We start from the raw sequence: 14,673 nt of genomic DNA, 5'->3' as shown, positions 1-14,673 counted from the left end.
GCCTTCCAAAATGCTAGGATTAGAGGTGTGAGCCATCACACCCGGCTGAGTTTTGCTATTTTATTAATCTTGTCAAAAAACTAGCTTTTGGTTTTACTGGTCTTTATTTTTTTTTTATTTTTTATTTCTTTTATAGTAATTTCAACCATTGTTATTTTCTTTCTTCTGCTTTTTGGGGGTAAAACGTTCTTTTTTTTTTTCTCACTTCTTGACTCAATTTTCTACCTCATTAATAATTATAATTTGTAATTTTGCTTGATTTAAAAAAAAATTGGTTAGAAGGGTATCTTTAAGTAGATTTTTCAAGAAAGAATCTTGAAACCTAAATTTTCCCAAAATTTTCCAAATCTGAGAATGGCCCTCTGTTGTCTTAAATGTAAGTGACTTCATGTCTCATTTTATAAGCATTGCTACACTATCTCCTGGTTTATAATGTTGCTGTGCACAGCATGAAACTTTAAAAATTTTTACATTTTACATAGTTTTCTTCTTCTCTCTAGATGCTTATAAAATTCTTTCTTCATCTCTGGAGCACAGTACCTTCATAAGAATCAATGTTGGGGCCAGGTGCAGTGGCTCACGCCTGTAATCCCAGCACTTTGGGAGACCGAGGCGGGTGGATCATGAGGTCAGGAGTTAAACACCAGCCTGGCTAACACAGTGAAACCCTGTCTCTACTAAAAATACCAAAAAATTAGCTGGCCATGGTGGTGGGTGCCTGTAATCTCAGCTACTCAGGAGGGTGAGGCAGAGAATTGCTTGAACACGGGAGGTGGAGGTTGCAGTGAGCCGAGATTGTGCCACTGCGCTCCAGTCTGGACAACAGAGCAAGACTCTGTCTCAAAAAAAAAAAAAAAAAAAGAATCAATGTTGGTCTGGGTGGTTCTAAATTTTCCTGTACCTATTAAGTTATTTTAATCTGCAGTCAAGTCTCTCTTTATTTCATAAACATTTTCTGCTGAAATCTCTTCAGATCATTTTCTTCTGTACTATTTACTCTGTTCTTATTTTCAAGGATACCAGTCACATGTATATTGGTTCTCCATTATCTGCTCTCTGTAAACACTTGGCTGTCTATATCAACGGGTTTCAAATCCCTGGATTCAACCAATCACGGATCAAAAATATTTGGAAAAAAATGATGGTTGCATCTATACTAAATATATTCAGATTTTTTTTCTTGTCACTATTCCCTAAACAATACAGCATAACAACTACTTATAGCTGGGTGTGGTGGCTCATGCCTGCAATCCTAGCACTTTGGGAGGCTGAGGTGGGCAGATTGCTTGAGCCCAGGAGTTCAAGACCAGCCTGGGCAACATAGTGAGACTCCATCTCTACAAAAAATACAAAAATTGGCCAGGTGTGGTGGCTCATGCCTATAGTCCCAGCCAGTCGGGATGCTGAGGTGGGAGGATCACCTGAGCCTGGGGAGACTGAGGCTGCAGTGAGCCTTGATCATGCCACTGCACTCCAGCCTGGGTGACAGAGTACGACCCTGTCTCAAAAAACAACAACAAAAACTATTTACATAGCATTTACATTGTATTAGAGATATTATAAGTAATCTAGAGATGATCTAAAGGATAATCATGTACTGCATAATGACATTTTGGTCAACAATGGAATGCATATATGACGGTGGTCCCATAAGATTATAATGGAGCTAAAGAATTACTGTCATCTAGTGAGGTCATAGCCACTGTAATGGCTAATTTTTTGTATTTTTAGTACAGACAGCGTTTCACCATATCGCCCAGGCTAATCTCCAACTCCCGGTTTACAGCACAATGCATTACTCACATCTTTGTGGTGACACTGCTGTAAACAAATCTACTGTTCTACAGTCTTATAAAAAAGTCTAGCACATACAATTATGTACAGTACCTAATACTGGATAATGATAAGTAACTGTTACTGGTTTATATATTTACTATACTTTTTTATCATTATTTTAGAAGGTACTCCTTCTACTTAAAAAAAAGTAAACTGTAAAACAGCCTCAGGCAGGTCCTTCGGTAGGTAATCCAAAAGAAGGAATTGCTACAATAGGAGATGACACCTCCATGTATGTTGTTGCTCCTGAACACTTTCCAGAGGGACAAAATGTGGAGGTGGAAGATGGTGATGTAGATGATCCCGACGCTGTGTAGGCCTAGGCTGACGTGTGTGTTTGTGTTGTAATTTTTTTTTCTTTTTTTTTTTGTGAGACAGGGTCTTGCTCTGTTGCCCAGGCTGGAGTGCAGTCAGAAGATCACAGCTCACTGCAGCCCTGACCTCTCAGGCATGTGATCCTCCTGCCTCAGCCTCCTGAGTAGCTGGAACTACAGGCACATGCCACCAAGCCCAGCTAATGTTTTGTATTTTTAGTACAGACAGGGTTTCACCACGTTGCCTAGGCTAATCTCAAACTCCCAAATTCAAGTGATCCACCTACCTTGACCTACAAAAGTGCTGGGATTACAGGCATGAACCACCATGCCCAGCCTTTTTTTTGTTTTGCTTTGTTTTGAGACAGGGTCTCACTCTGTCACCCAGGCTGGAGTACAGTGGCACAATCATGGCTCCTCGACATCCCCGGCATGAACCACTGTGCCCAACTATGATTTAATTTTTTACAACAAAGTTTAAAAGTTAAAAAAAAAAAAAGAAGTTTAAAATTTTAAAAATAGAAAAAAGCTTATAGAATAAACATGTAAAGAAACAAAATATTTTTGTACAGCCATACTATGTGTTTGTGGTTTTGTGGGGGTTTTTTTATTTTATTTTATTTTATTTTTTTTTTTTGAGACGGAGTCTCGCCTTGTTGCCCAGGCTGGAATGTAGTGGCACGATCTTGGCTCACTGCAACCTCCACCTCCTGAGTTCAAGCAATTCTCCTGCCTCAGCCTCCCAAGTAGCCAGGATTACAGGCGCCCACCACCACGCCCGGCTAATTTTTGTATTTTTAGTGGAGACAGGGTTTCACTGTGTTGGCCAGGCTGGTCTCAAACTCCTGACCTCAGGTGATCTGCCTGCCTTGGCCTCCCAAAGTGGTTGGATTACAGGCATGAGCCACCACACCTGGCCGCGTTTGTGTTTTAAGCTAAGTGTTATAGGAAAGAGTGAAAATGTTAAAAATAAGTTTATAAAGTAAAAGAGTTATAGTAAGCTAAGGTTAATTTATTATTGAAGAAAAAAATTTTAAATAAAACGAATGTAGCTTATGTATACAGTGTTTATAAAGTCTACAGTGGTACAAAATAATGCCCTAGGCCTTCACATTCACTCACCACCCACTCGCTGACTCACTCAGGGCAACTTCCAGTCCTGCAAGCTCTATTTATGCATGGTATGTGCCCTATATGGGTGTACTTTTTCTTGTCTTTTTTTTCTTTTTCTTTTTTTTTTGAGACAGCGTCCCTAGGCTGGAGTGCAGTGGCATGACCTCGGCTCACTGCAACCTCCATCTCCTGGGTTCAAGCAATTCTCCTGCCTCAGCCTCCCAAGTAGCTGGGATTACAGGTGTCTGCCACCACGCCTAGCTAAATTTTTGTATTTTTAGTAGAGACAGGGTTTCACCATGTTGGCCAGGCTGGTTTTCAACTCCTGACCTCAGGTGATCCACCTGCCTCAGCCTCCCAAAGTGCTAGGATTACAGGGGTGAGCCACCGTGCCTGGCCTTTTGTCTTTTATACTGTATTTTTACTGTACTTTTTCTATGTTTAGATATGTTTAGACACATGAATACTAACCATTGTGTTACAATTGGCTACAGTATTCAGTACAATAACATGCTGTAGAGGTTTGTAGTCTAGGAGCAACAGGCTATACTACACAGCCTAGGTGTGTACTGGTTATACCATTTAGGATTGTGTAAGTACCTCTATGATGTTTGCCCAGTGAGGAAATTGCCCAAAGGTGCATTTCTCACAATGTATTCTCCTTGTTAAGCAATGTATAACTGTATATGGGAAGATGTAAATAGGTTATATGCAAATACTACGCCATTTTATATAAAGGACTTGAGCATCAGTGAATTTTGGCATCCACAGGGAGTCCTGGTACCAATTCCCCACAGACAGTGGGTGACCACTGTACATTATTCTCCCTACAATCACTTTCATCTCTTTTTCCTTTTTTACTGTGCTTCCTCAATTAGGTGGAAGGGACTTCTCCCAGAACCTGTCAGCTCATTTCCCACTGAACACTTCTCACCTTTCCATATTTGTTCGACTTTAGAGTATTTAACTGCTGCTGACACTCTAAATAACTATTATCCAGCTTTGCCCACAGTATCCTAGGTGTGGCTCTCACTCAGGGTTTCATAGAAATGAAGATGGGGTGAATGACTGAACCAAACTCTTGAATGTAAGGGAACGTGTGAATGGCTTTACTCTGTATGAAAGTATTTTCTCACAGAGAGAAATAGAAAATGTATTTGCAAGTTCCCATTTACTAGGAAAAAATGGCAATCACTCACCTTCTTTTCCTTATTAAGTATCTCAACAGCTAATTTGGCTGCAGCATTTTTTGCTTCCTTCTTTGATCTACCTTCAGCTTCTGGAAATTCTCTTTCATCTATTATAACTCGAAATGTAAACCTGATTACAAAGAGAATATTCATAAAATATTATACAACTCATGCACTATCTAAAAACAAGTGCTCTAGTCATCACTACCTCCTATGACTACCTTTGAGGGTTTGAACCTACATTCAATATAGAATTTAAGCAGTCACCTCAAACAGTAAAACAGCATGTCTGGTTGAAGCATGGAAAGGTTTCTACCCTCTTTTCTCTCTGGAGTCATCTGTGGCTCCACAGTGGTTACCACTTTATGCCAAGAGCACTCTCACAAAACAAGTGTTGACCTCAAAGTTGTGCCAGAGTTGCCATTCCCCCAGCTTACATTTATAAGGTCATATCATTTTTTTCTTTTTTTTTAAATTTTATTATTATTATACTTTAAGTTTTAGGGTACATGTGCACAACGTGCAGGTTTGTTACATATGTATACATGTGCCATGTTGGTGTGATGCACCCATTAACTCATCATTTAACATTAGGTATATCTCCTAATGCTATCCCTCCCCGCTCTCCCCACCCTACAACAGTCCCCGCTGTGTGATGTTCCCCTTCCTGTGTCCATGTGTTCTCATTGTTCAATTCCCACCTATGAGTGAGAACATGCAGTGTTTGGTATTTTGTCCTTGGGATAGTTTGCTGAGAATGATGGTTTCCAGTTTCATCCATGTCCCTACAAAGGACATGAACTCATCATTTTTTATGGCTGCCATATCATTTTTTATAGCAACTTACCTCCTATCATGTGGAGGTCCTGAATTAGGCAGTTCTTGATATCTAAGTACTACTCCCTGCTTCTGACGGTATGTATTAAGTTCCTCCATGAAGAAACCTGCTGAAAGATCACCAGCCATTTCTTCTTCCCGTATCCTATAATGGAAGAGACATTTGAATGCGTGATGCTCACAGAACATATTTAATCTGAGTTTCCCAATGCAGTTTAGGAGACAGAGGGGTTGGGGAGACTCCCCTTTATAGGACTCATCTCAGTCCCACATAAATGCAGAGACTTTCTTTCGAAACCGTTCTTACTTTCTCATTCACTGCACAATAAAGTTAATTTCTCCAAAATTTTCTACTTTAAAAACTCAACTTGGCCAGGTGTGGTGGCTCACGCCTATAATCCCAGCCAAGGCGGGTGGATCACCTGAGCTCAGGAGTTCGAGACCAGCCTGGGCAACATGGCGAAACCCCATATCAATTTCGAAATTGTTTTAAAAAATAAAGGAAAGAAAAAAACTCAACTGGTCAGTGAAAGGCGGCCCTTCTCTTTAACTCTGCTCTGTGCTTCCACTGAGTATCAACTACATGTTTGCCTACCTGCTTAAAAAAGTAAAAAGGCTGCAGGATTATAGAATGTTTTATGTTGAGAAGAAAAAGGTTTAGAGTATATTTATATAATAAGTGAAGTGGAGTGCTAGCATGGGGACAGGCTGGGAAATGAACAGGCAGGCGAGTGTGCCTGCCTGTGTGGACGCGGATCCTGCCCGAAGCCAGGTGGAGGAGAGCTCAAGCTAAGGGTGATCAGCCCATGACCTAGATCTCTAGACAAAATAAAACAAGGAAAATACGCTAGAATCAAGAATGATGGATCGATAGTTGGAGTCCAGCTTCATACTACAAATGAGTGCCATAAAACCTACTATACTTGTCACACAAATTTTAAGACTTTACAAGAATTGTCATCAAATGATATGCTTTTGCTTCAACTTAGAACTGGAATGACACTTTCTAGGAACAACACAATTTGCTTTCACCACGTAAAAATTTATATTGACAGATTTGAGGATTTACAGAAGTCGTGTTGTGACCCATTTAACATATACAAAAAACTAGCCCCCAAAAATTTGCATGTAATTGACTTAGATGATGCCACTTTTCTGAGTGCAAAATTCAGAAGACAGCTTGTACCTGGTTGGAAGCTTTGTCCAAAATGCACACAGATAATCACGGAAGTGTGGATGTTGATTCTGAAGACCGCCAGAGAAGGAAACCTGAGTCAGATGGAAGAACTGCTAAAGTTTTGAGGTCATTACAATTTACAAATCCAGGAAGGCAAACTGAATTTGCTCCAGAAACTGGTAAAAGAGAAAAAAGAAGGCTTAAAAAAATGCAACCGCTGGTTCAGACAGACAAGTGATACCAGCAAAGACTAAGGTCTATGATAGCCGGGGTCTCCTGATTTTTAGTGGGATGGACCTCGATGCCTCCATGAAGATTGCTTAGGATGTTTCTATGCTTGCCCTGCCTGTGGTTCTACCAAGTGTGGAGCTGAATGCCACTGTGACCGCAAGTGGCTTTATGAGCAAACTGAAATTGAAAGAGGAGAAATAATTCATTATAAACATGTGGAAAATCTGTGGTATCAAACTATGGGACCTTTAAAGGTCTTTATTTCTAAAATTCTGTTACTCTAAGATACATTTTAAGCTTGATTGTCAAATGACAAAGATTTTAAAACCACCTCAATGTGCACGAATTTTTCATCTTGGGTGCTTTAAGATTCACTATTTGATATAAATTCAGATAGCCTATTCCTCACTAGTCAGCATTAAGCCTGTCTGGACCAACATAAACATGTAGGGTGTAGGCAGGTCCTCAATTTGCACGGTTCCCATGGGCACAAATTTCAGTGACCTAGATTTAGTTTAAATACCAGTTTCCTTACCAGGAAGGAAAGGAAACTGGTAAGGAAACTGGTGTTGTTTAAACCTAGGTTAAAATTTTAGTTAGCACAGTATAACTCTGAGTAATTACAGGAAGTACAAACTTCTCTGCTAGTTCTTCAGTCTACAAATCACGATGTAAATAACAGATATGCTTCATGATCAGTGACCAGTCGTGTTACTTCTTTCAAATTCTTCCAGTGGTTGGTGCCTGTGCATCTGTTATTCAGTTCACTCACAGCAGAGCACGTAGTTACGCTCTTTGTCCTCCACTTGACATTTTATAGAAGTGAACAATCGAAAGAACTGGCCAACAAAGATGAAAGTCCAGCAAAGCAATGAAAAATGATAAACTGGAAGTGAAATTTGAATCAAACATAAATGCATTTGTAGAAGAAGTCACTGATCATGGGAATGTTGTTCTTGCTGCTGTGCATTCATAGGATCTTAGTGAAGGCAAACTTACCAACACAAATAAGAAAAGTGATTGCAATAAAGATAAATATGTCCCAGAGGAAGTGACGGTAAAAAAAAAAAAAAAACAAAAACTTCACACTAAAGAATATTTAATGTGAATACAGAAATACTTCACAACATCGAAAGCACAAGCAATAAAAGGCTGGAAGCTGACCCAAACTTAAAAGGAGTATGACAGTTTGCTATGAATAGAAAAGATGCTTAATCAGTATCATAAGTTACTTGGCAGAAAAAAAGGCAATCCCTATTCAAACTACTTAGTTTTCACAATGAAATAAAACACTTTAATTCTATTTCTAATGTTTTAAATTACAGTATACTAAATATTTTTAAACTTTTTTGCATTTTTTCTACATTTATAACTGACCTTAAGAGTTTTTAATATTTTAGCAGAATTTTAAAGGTCATGGAACAATCATCATTTTCCCCATTGCTTTGCATGGCCATTTTTATGGTCCCACAGTACCATGCAAAATGAGCACCGCTGGGAACAATGCGTGCTTCAGGGAAAACTGATTAACACAGAACTGACTAGTTGAGTGCTAAACTATTTTGGAAATAATCTACATATCTAAGTGCTAAAATATATTTCTCTTCTCCCCACTTATTCTTCAAATAAAAAAGTTTTAATACTTTAAAAAAAGTGAAGTGTATGAAATCACGAAGGATTTAACTGTATGGACATAGATTTCTCTATGAAATCCCAAAAATCTCCTCTCTGAATTTTGCAGAAATCAATTTTAGGACAATTTAACCACTGAGTAAATTAAGACCTCTGTTTATAGGTGTCACTGGACCAAGTCTATAGCAATGATTTAAATTATAAACAAAATTTAGAGGATATAAAATATAAATGTACAAGCCAAAACTATAACTCTTAGAAGAAAATATGGGGTAGATCTTCATGACTTTGGATTTGGTGATAAAATCTTAGATGTGACAGCAAGAGCACAAGCAACAACAAAAAAAAAACAGAGCTAAATTGGGCTTCATCAAAATTAAAAACTTTTGTGTATCAAAGGACACTATGAAGAAAATAAAATGACAATCTACAGAATAGAATATTTATAAATCATATATCTGATGAGAGTTTAGTAACCAGATATATAAAGAATTCTTACAGCTCAACAACAAAAAGACAAACCACCCAATTAAAAAAATAGGCAAAGGGGCTTGAACAGACATCTCTCCAAAGAAAATATATAAATGGCCAATAAGCACATGAAAAGATACTCAACATCACGAGTCATTAAAGAAACGCAATTCAAAACCACAACTAAATACGATTTCACACCCACTAGTATGGCAATAATAATAATAATCAGGAAATAATAATAAAAAATCAGTGTTGGTGAGGGCATGGAGAAACTGGACCCCTCAAACATTGCTGATAGGAATGTAAAACAATACGGTTGCTGGGGTTCCTCTAGAAGGTAAACTTTGAATTATCATAAAACCTAGCAATTCCATTCCTAGGTATTTCAAAGAATTGGAAAACAAGTTTTCAAACAAAGACTTAGACAGGAATGTACATAGCAGCACTGTTAACAATAGCCAAAAGGTAGAAACAAACCAAGTGTCCATCAATGGATAAATGGTGAACAAAATGTGAAATATAATCTACACAGAGAAATATTATTCAGTCACAAAAGAAATAAAGTACTGATACATGCTACAACACGGATAGGCCAGGCGCCGTGGCTCATGCCTGTAATCCCAACACTTTGGGAGGCTGTGGCGGGCGGATCACGAGGTCAGGAGATCGAGACCACGGTGAAACCCCGTCTCTAATAAAAATACAAAAAATTAGCCGGGCGTGGTGGCGGGCGCCTGTAGTCCCAGCTACTCGCGAGGCTGAGGCAGGAGAATGGCGTCAACCCGGGAGGCGGAGCTTGCAGTGAGCTGAGATCGCGCCACTGCACTCCAGCCTGGGCAACAGAGCGAAGACTAACTAGATCTCAAAAAAAAAAAAAAAAAAAAAAATGGATAAACCTCAAAAACATTATGCAAAATGAAACATCCAGACATAAAATTTCACATATATTATATGATTCCCATTTATATGAAACTCCCAGAATAGGTAAATCCATAAAGACAGAAATCAGATCCTGTAAACCTCTTAATTCTTCTTGGAAAGCTCTTTTGATCTTCTTTCTTCCAGGGCCACTGTTTCTGTTTTTTGTTTTTGAGACAGGGCCTCACTCTGTTGCCCAGGCTGGAGTGCAGTAACATGATCTCAGCTCACTGCAACATCTGCCTCCCAGGTTCAAGCAATTTTCCTGCTGCAGCCTCTCAAGTAGCTGGGACTATGGGACTACAGGTGCCCACCACCACGCCCGGCTAATTTTTGTATTTTTGAGGTTTCCCTGTGTTGGCCAGGCTGGTCTCCAACTCCTGAGCTCCAGTGATCCACCAGCCTCAGCCTCCCAAAGTGCTGGGATTACAGGTGTGGGCCACCACGCCTGGCTGGGCCACTCTTTTTAACACACCTTAATCTTTGTAGGTTCTGAATGCTGGCATGGTCCAACAGTCCTCTTCTCTTCACTCTATACTTTCTCCTTAAGGTGATTTCTTTCATGTCCATGATTTCAATGATCATCTATATGCCATTACCTCTAAAGTTTACATATTCCTTATGAACCGCTCTGAGTTTCAGATCTCTCTATCCAAATTCTCCACTTGAACATCTTGAACGAACTTTAAACTCAAAATATCCTGTACTGCATTTATGATCTTCTCCCAAGCTGGTTTGAAGTTTCCTTTCACAGGAAACGACTCCACCATCTATCCAAGTCTGAAAGCCATCAATCTGGGAGGCATCTTTGACATTTCCTCTCCCTGCCTTCTAATCTATAACTAAGTCCTGTCACCAAAATCTTTCTACTTCTCAAAGATGTCTACACTTACTTACCATCCTAGTTCAAGCCACCACCACCTCATTCCTGGATTGCTGTGAGAATCTCAGAACCAGTTCCAACAGCTACTTCAATTCCTTCTCTACCCTGCAACCATTGTGATTTTTTTTTTTATGTTTTAAAATTGTGATAAAATACACATAACATAAAATGTATTATTTTTCAATGTATTAATTCCCTGCCTTTAAGTACATTCACAATGTTGTTTAGCCGCCACCACATCCACATCCAGAACTCTTAATCTTTCCAAATAGAAAGTGTGTACCCATTAAACAGTAACTCCCCATTTCCCAGTCCTTTCAGTCTCTGCTAACCTCTTTTTTTTTTTTTTTGAGACAGGGTCTCGCTATGTTGCCCAGGCTGGAATGCAGTGGTGTGATCACAGCTTACTGCAGCCTTGAACTCTGGGCTCAAGCGATCCTCCCACCTCAGCCTCCCAAGTAGCTGGGACCATAGGCGCGGGCGCCATGCCTGGTTAATTTTTTATATTTTCTAATCTCTTTTCTGTCTCTATAAATTTGCCTGTTCTAGGTATCTCATATAAGTGGAATCAAACAGTATTTGTCCTTTTGTGTCTGGTTATTTCACTTAGCATAATGTCTTCAAGGTTCATCTATGTTGTAGTATATGTCAGAATTTCTTTCCTTTTTAAGGCTGAATAATATTCCGTTGTGTATATATACCACATTTTGTTTATGCATTCATTTATGAATGGACACTGGTTATTTCAACCTTTTGGCCATCTTGAATCATGCTGCTGTGAACACTGGTATACATATATCTGTTTAAGTCCCTACTTCTGAATATTTGTGGTATACACCTATAAGTGGAATTGAATCACATGATAATTCTGTTTAACTTTGTGATGAATCACCGAATTGTTTTCCACAGTGGTTACACTCATGTTACATTTCCACCAGCAATGCACGAGGGTTCTAATTTCTCTACATCCTCACCATCACTTGTTATTATCTGTTTTCCTTTTTAATACAGCCACATCATGATCTTTTTAAAACATCAATTCAGTGGCCTGGAGCAGTGGCTCACGCCTGTAATCCCAGCACTTTGGGAGGCCAAGGCGGGCGGATCACCTGAGGTCGGGACTTCAAGACCAGCCTGACCAACATGGAGAATCCCCATCTCTACTAAAAATACAAAATTAGCCGGGGTGGTGGCACATGCCTGTAATCCCAGCTACTCGGGATGCTGAGGCAGGAGAATCGCTTGAACCCAGGAGGTGGAGGTTGCAGTGAGCTGAGATTGTGCCATTGCACTCCAGCCTGGGCAACAAGAGCAAAACTCGGTCTCAAAAAAAAAAACAAAAACAAAACAAACAAACAAAAAAACATCAATTCAATCATGCAGTCTCCACAAGCCACTGAAATTGTTTTTGTTGAGGTTACCAATGGCTTCCCTATCACTAAATCCAGTAGTCAGTTCTTAGTCCTTCTCTACTTGACCTACAACCAGCATTTGATGCGGTTGCGCATCCTCTTCTCCCTCCTCTCCCTGTCTTAGCTTGGACTTTTAAGACACCCACTCTCCTAGTTTTCTTCTTTTGAGACAGAGTTTCGCTCTTGTTGCCCAGGCTGGAGTGTGATGGTGGCATCTCGGCTCACTGCAACCTCTGCCTCCCGGGTTCAAGCAATTCTCCTGCCTCAGCATTCCGAGTAGCTGGGATTACAGGCGCCCACCACCACGCCTGGCTAACTTTTTATATTTTTAGTAGGGACGGGGTTTCCCCATGTTGGCCGGGCTGGTCTCGAACTCCTGACCTCAAGTGATCCGCCCACTTTGGCCTCCCAAAGTGCTGCGATTACAGGCATGAGCCATGGCACCTGGGCCTGGTTTTCTTCTGTTCTGACAAGCTACTCCTTTTCTGTCTCCTTTCCTGGTTCATCTTCAACTTCCTTTCTTCTATTTTTTTTTTTTTTTCTAACCTTTTCTATGGTTCTAGCTTCCCCTTTTCTAAATATTCTAGCATCACTGGGCCTGGTCCTTAGACTTGCTCTTTTCTACTTGGACTCACTCCCCTGGTGATCACCTCCAGGTTTGTGGCTTTAAATTCCACAGATACAATGATGGTTCTCAAAAGCACGCCTCCACCATGGACTCTCTCCTGAACTCCCAACTGCCTCTGTCCAACCTGCTCCCTCCCAAAATGCCCTTGACTCTACTCCTTCTGCTGCCTTGGCCTGGTCAATTTCTATTTCCTACAGATTTCAGCTCAAAATCCCAGACACTCCTTCACAGGCTCTTCCACAGTGCTCATCCCCTTTATTAAAATTGCTTATTTAACTATTTTCCAAAATAGAGCATGAATTACTACAGGTAAGGGACCAGGCTCAATAATGAATGAGTACCAAAATATCTCCAGATACCCCATCCAGGACTTGTCACCTGCTTTTCTCTGCATTTATAGTGCAATATCTGCATTCTCTCTGTACCTACCAATATCCACTCATCTATCAGGATCAACACAGCCTTCTTTGATGCTGGAGGGTCAGCTAGTATGGGCTTGCCACTCCACCTTGCCCAACCTTCATCACAGCCCTGACTGCTTTTTAAACTAATTAGTGAGCTCTTTGGGGAGCAGATTCTACATCTTATTCACTCATCTGGAAGAAACCTCCATCATAATCACTAAAAAATAATATTTGTCCATCTTACTAATGCCCAGAAATTATTTTGGCTATGCCTCCACTTCCCTTCCAGCAGACTACAGCCTGGCCAACACGGTGAAACCCTGTCTCTACTAAAAATAAAAAAATTAGTTGGCTGTGGTGGCGGGCGCCTGTAGTCCCAGCTACTTGGGAGGCTGAGGCAGGAGAATCGCTTGCACCTGGGAGGCAGAGGTTGCAGTGAGCCCAGATGGCGCCACTGCATTCCAGCCTGGCAACAGAGTGAGAATCTGTCTCAAAAAAAAAAAACAAAAAAAAACAAAAAAAAACAAAAAAAAAAAAACAGAAAAGAAAAGAAAGAAAATGTCACCAGGTGATAACTACTATGTTGAAAACCGAAGTAGTGGAAGGGGGAACAGCAAGGGCAGAGTGGGGTTTCTTGTATAGACAGGTTGTTTGAGGAAGGCTGCTCTGATAAGCTGGCACGGGAAGCAGTGCAGGATAAGGGAGGGATTTCCCCATGCAGTTATCTGGGGAAGAAGCTTTCCAGAAAGAAGAAACAGGCAGTGCAAAGGCCTAGAGGCTGGAGGATGCTTGGCTGTGCACCAGGAACAGCAAGGAAGCCAGCGTGGCCGGAGTAGGGGGTGCAAGGGGCCTTGCCTGTGAGCCTCAATAAATGTTTATAGGATTCTGATGAGACAGGAAAGCTACGGGGAAGGTCTGAGCAGGGGAGAGTCTGGTTCTTACTTAAAGGAACATTCCAGTTGCTGAGGTGTGGAGAAGAGGTAGGGGGTGGAGGTTCGAGGGTGAGGAGACGGAGTGGGAACAGGAACTGCGTCCAGGCAATTGGGAAACTACTGCAACTCTCCATGTAAGAGATTTTTAGCCAAAGATTGTTCAGCCAGTCTATAAGTATTTCAGGCCTCCGTATTTTCCATGTGTCAAGCCACTAGGCCTATTCGTCTTCCACTAGACCCCGCCCCACAACTGCTGCCTGGGAAATATTTGTTACTTGCACTGATAAAAATTCTTCGCGGGAAGGAAATGGCTTTCAGTCCCCACCCCGCTCCACGATCCTTTCCCTGGATTTGGGGAGGGCCCCACACCCGGGCTGCGGGCCTGGGCCTGCTCTCCCAGTGCTGACCCAGCCGGGGCCAGGGGCTTCGGATCAGCGTCCGCGTCCTGAGCTGGGGACGCAGGATCGGCGAGTCCCGCCCCGGCTGGGCCTGCAGCCCCTCGCACGTGGCCCCCCGGCCCCCGTTCCCCGCGCTCCCTCGGCTGCCCCCTACCCTGCTCACCTGCGCTGCCGCCGCCGCCGCCGGCCGGAGACCCGCGGCTTCCGGAGAGCTGGCTCTCAGTTTCGTTTTCCCCTTGGACTCCGCCTTCCCTGCAGCCGCCCGGCCCCCTCTCGCACAAGCCCTCGTCTGCT

At 41.5% G+C, this 14,673-nt stretch overlaps 1 protein-coding gene and 1 pseudogene across 3 annotated transcripts in view; one reads left to right on the top strand and one right to left on the bottom strand.

The window, feature by feature from the left end:
- The window catches only part of EIF2AK2 (eukaryotic translation initiation factor 2 alpha kinase 2), a 61,499-nt gene extending 46,826 nt beyond the window's left edge, over window positions 1-14,673 (bottom strand). Inside the window, exons 1-4 of one of the 3 annotated variants that reach the window (XM_030799270.1) lie at window positions 14,543-14,673; window positions 6,477-6,643; window positions 5,301-5,435; window positions 4,463-4,583 (exon numbers count right to left, since the gene is read on the bottom strand). In XM_030799270.1, the coding sequence (XP_030655130.1) occupies window positions 4,463-4,583; window positions 5,301-5,419 (240 nt within the window). In that variant the 5' untranslated portion in view covers window positions 5,420-5,435; window positions 6,477-6,643; window positions 14,543-14,673. Of the gene's footprint in view, window positions 1-4,462; window positions 4,584-5,300; window positions 5,436-6,476; window positions 6,644-14,542 lie in introns of those variants that run through there. The other 2 variants (XM_030799271.1, NM_001280110.1) reach the window with 2 other exon arrangements.
- LOC105738603 lies at window positions 5,747-6,982 on the top strand (annotated as a pseudogene).

This window comes from Nomascus leucogenys, chromosome 19 (genome assembly GCF_006542625.1).
Source record: "Nomascus leucogenys isolate Asia chromosome 19, Asia_NLE_v1, whole genome shotgun sequence".
NCBI lineage: Eukaryota > Metazoa > Chordata > Mammalia > Primates > Hylobatidae > Nomascus > Nomascus leucogenys.
The sequence above is the reverse complement of the archived record's forward strand: the minus strand, read 5'-3'. Positions and strand labels throughout refer to the sequence as shown.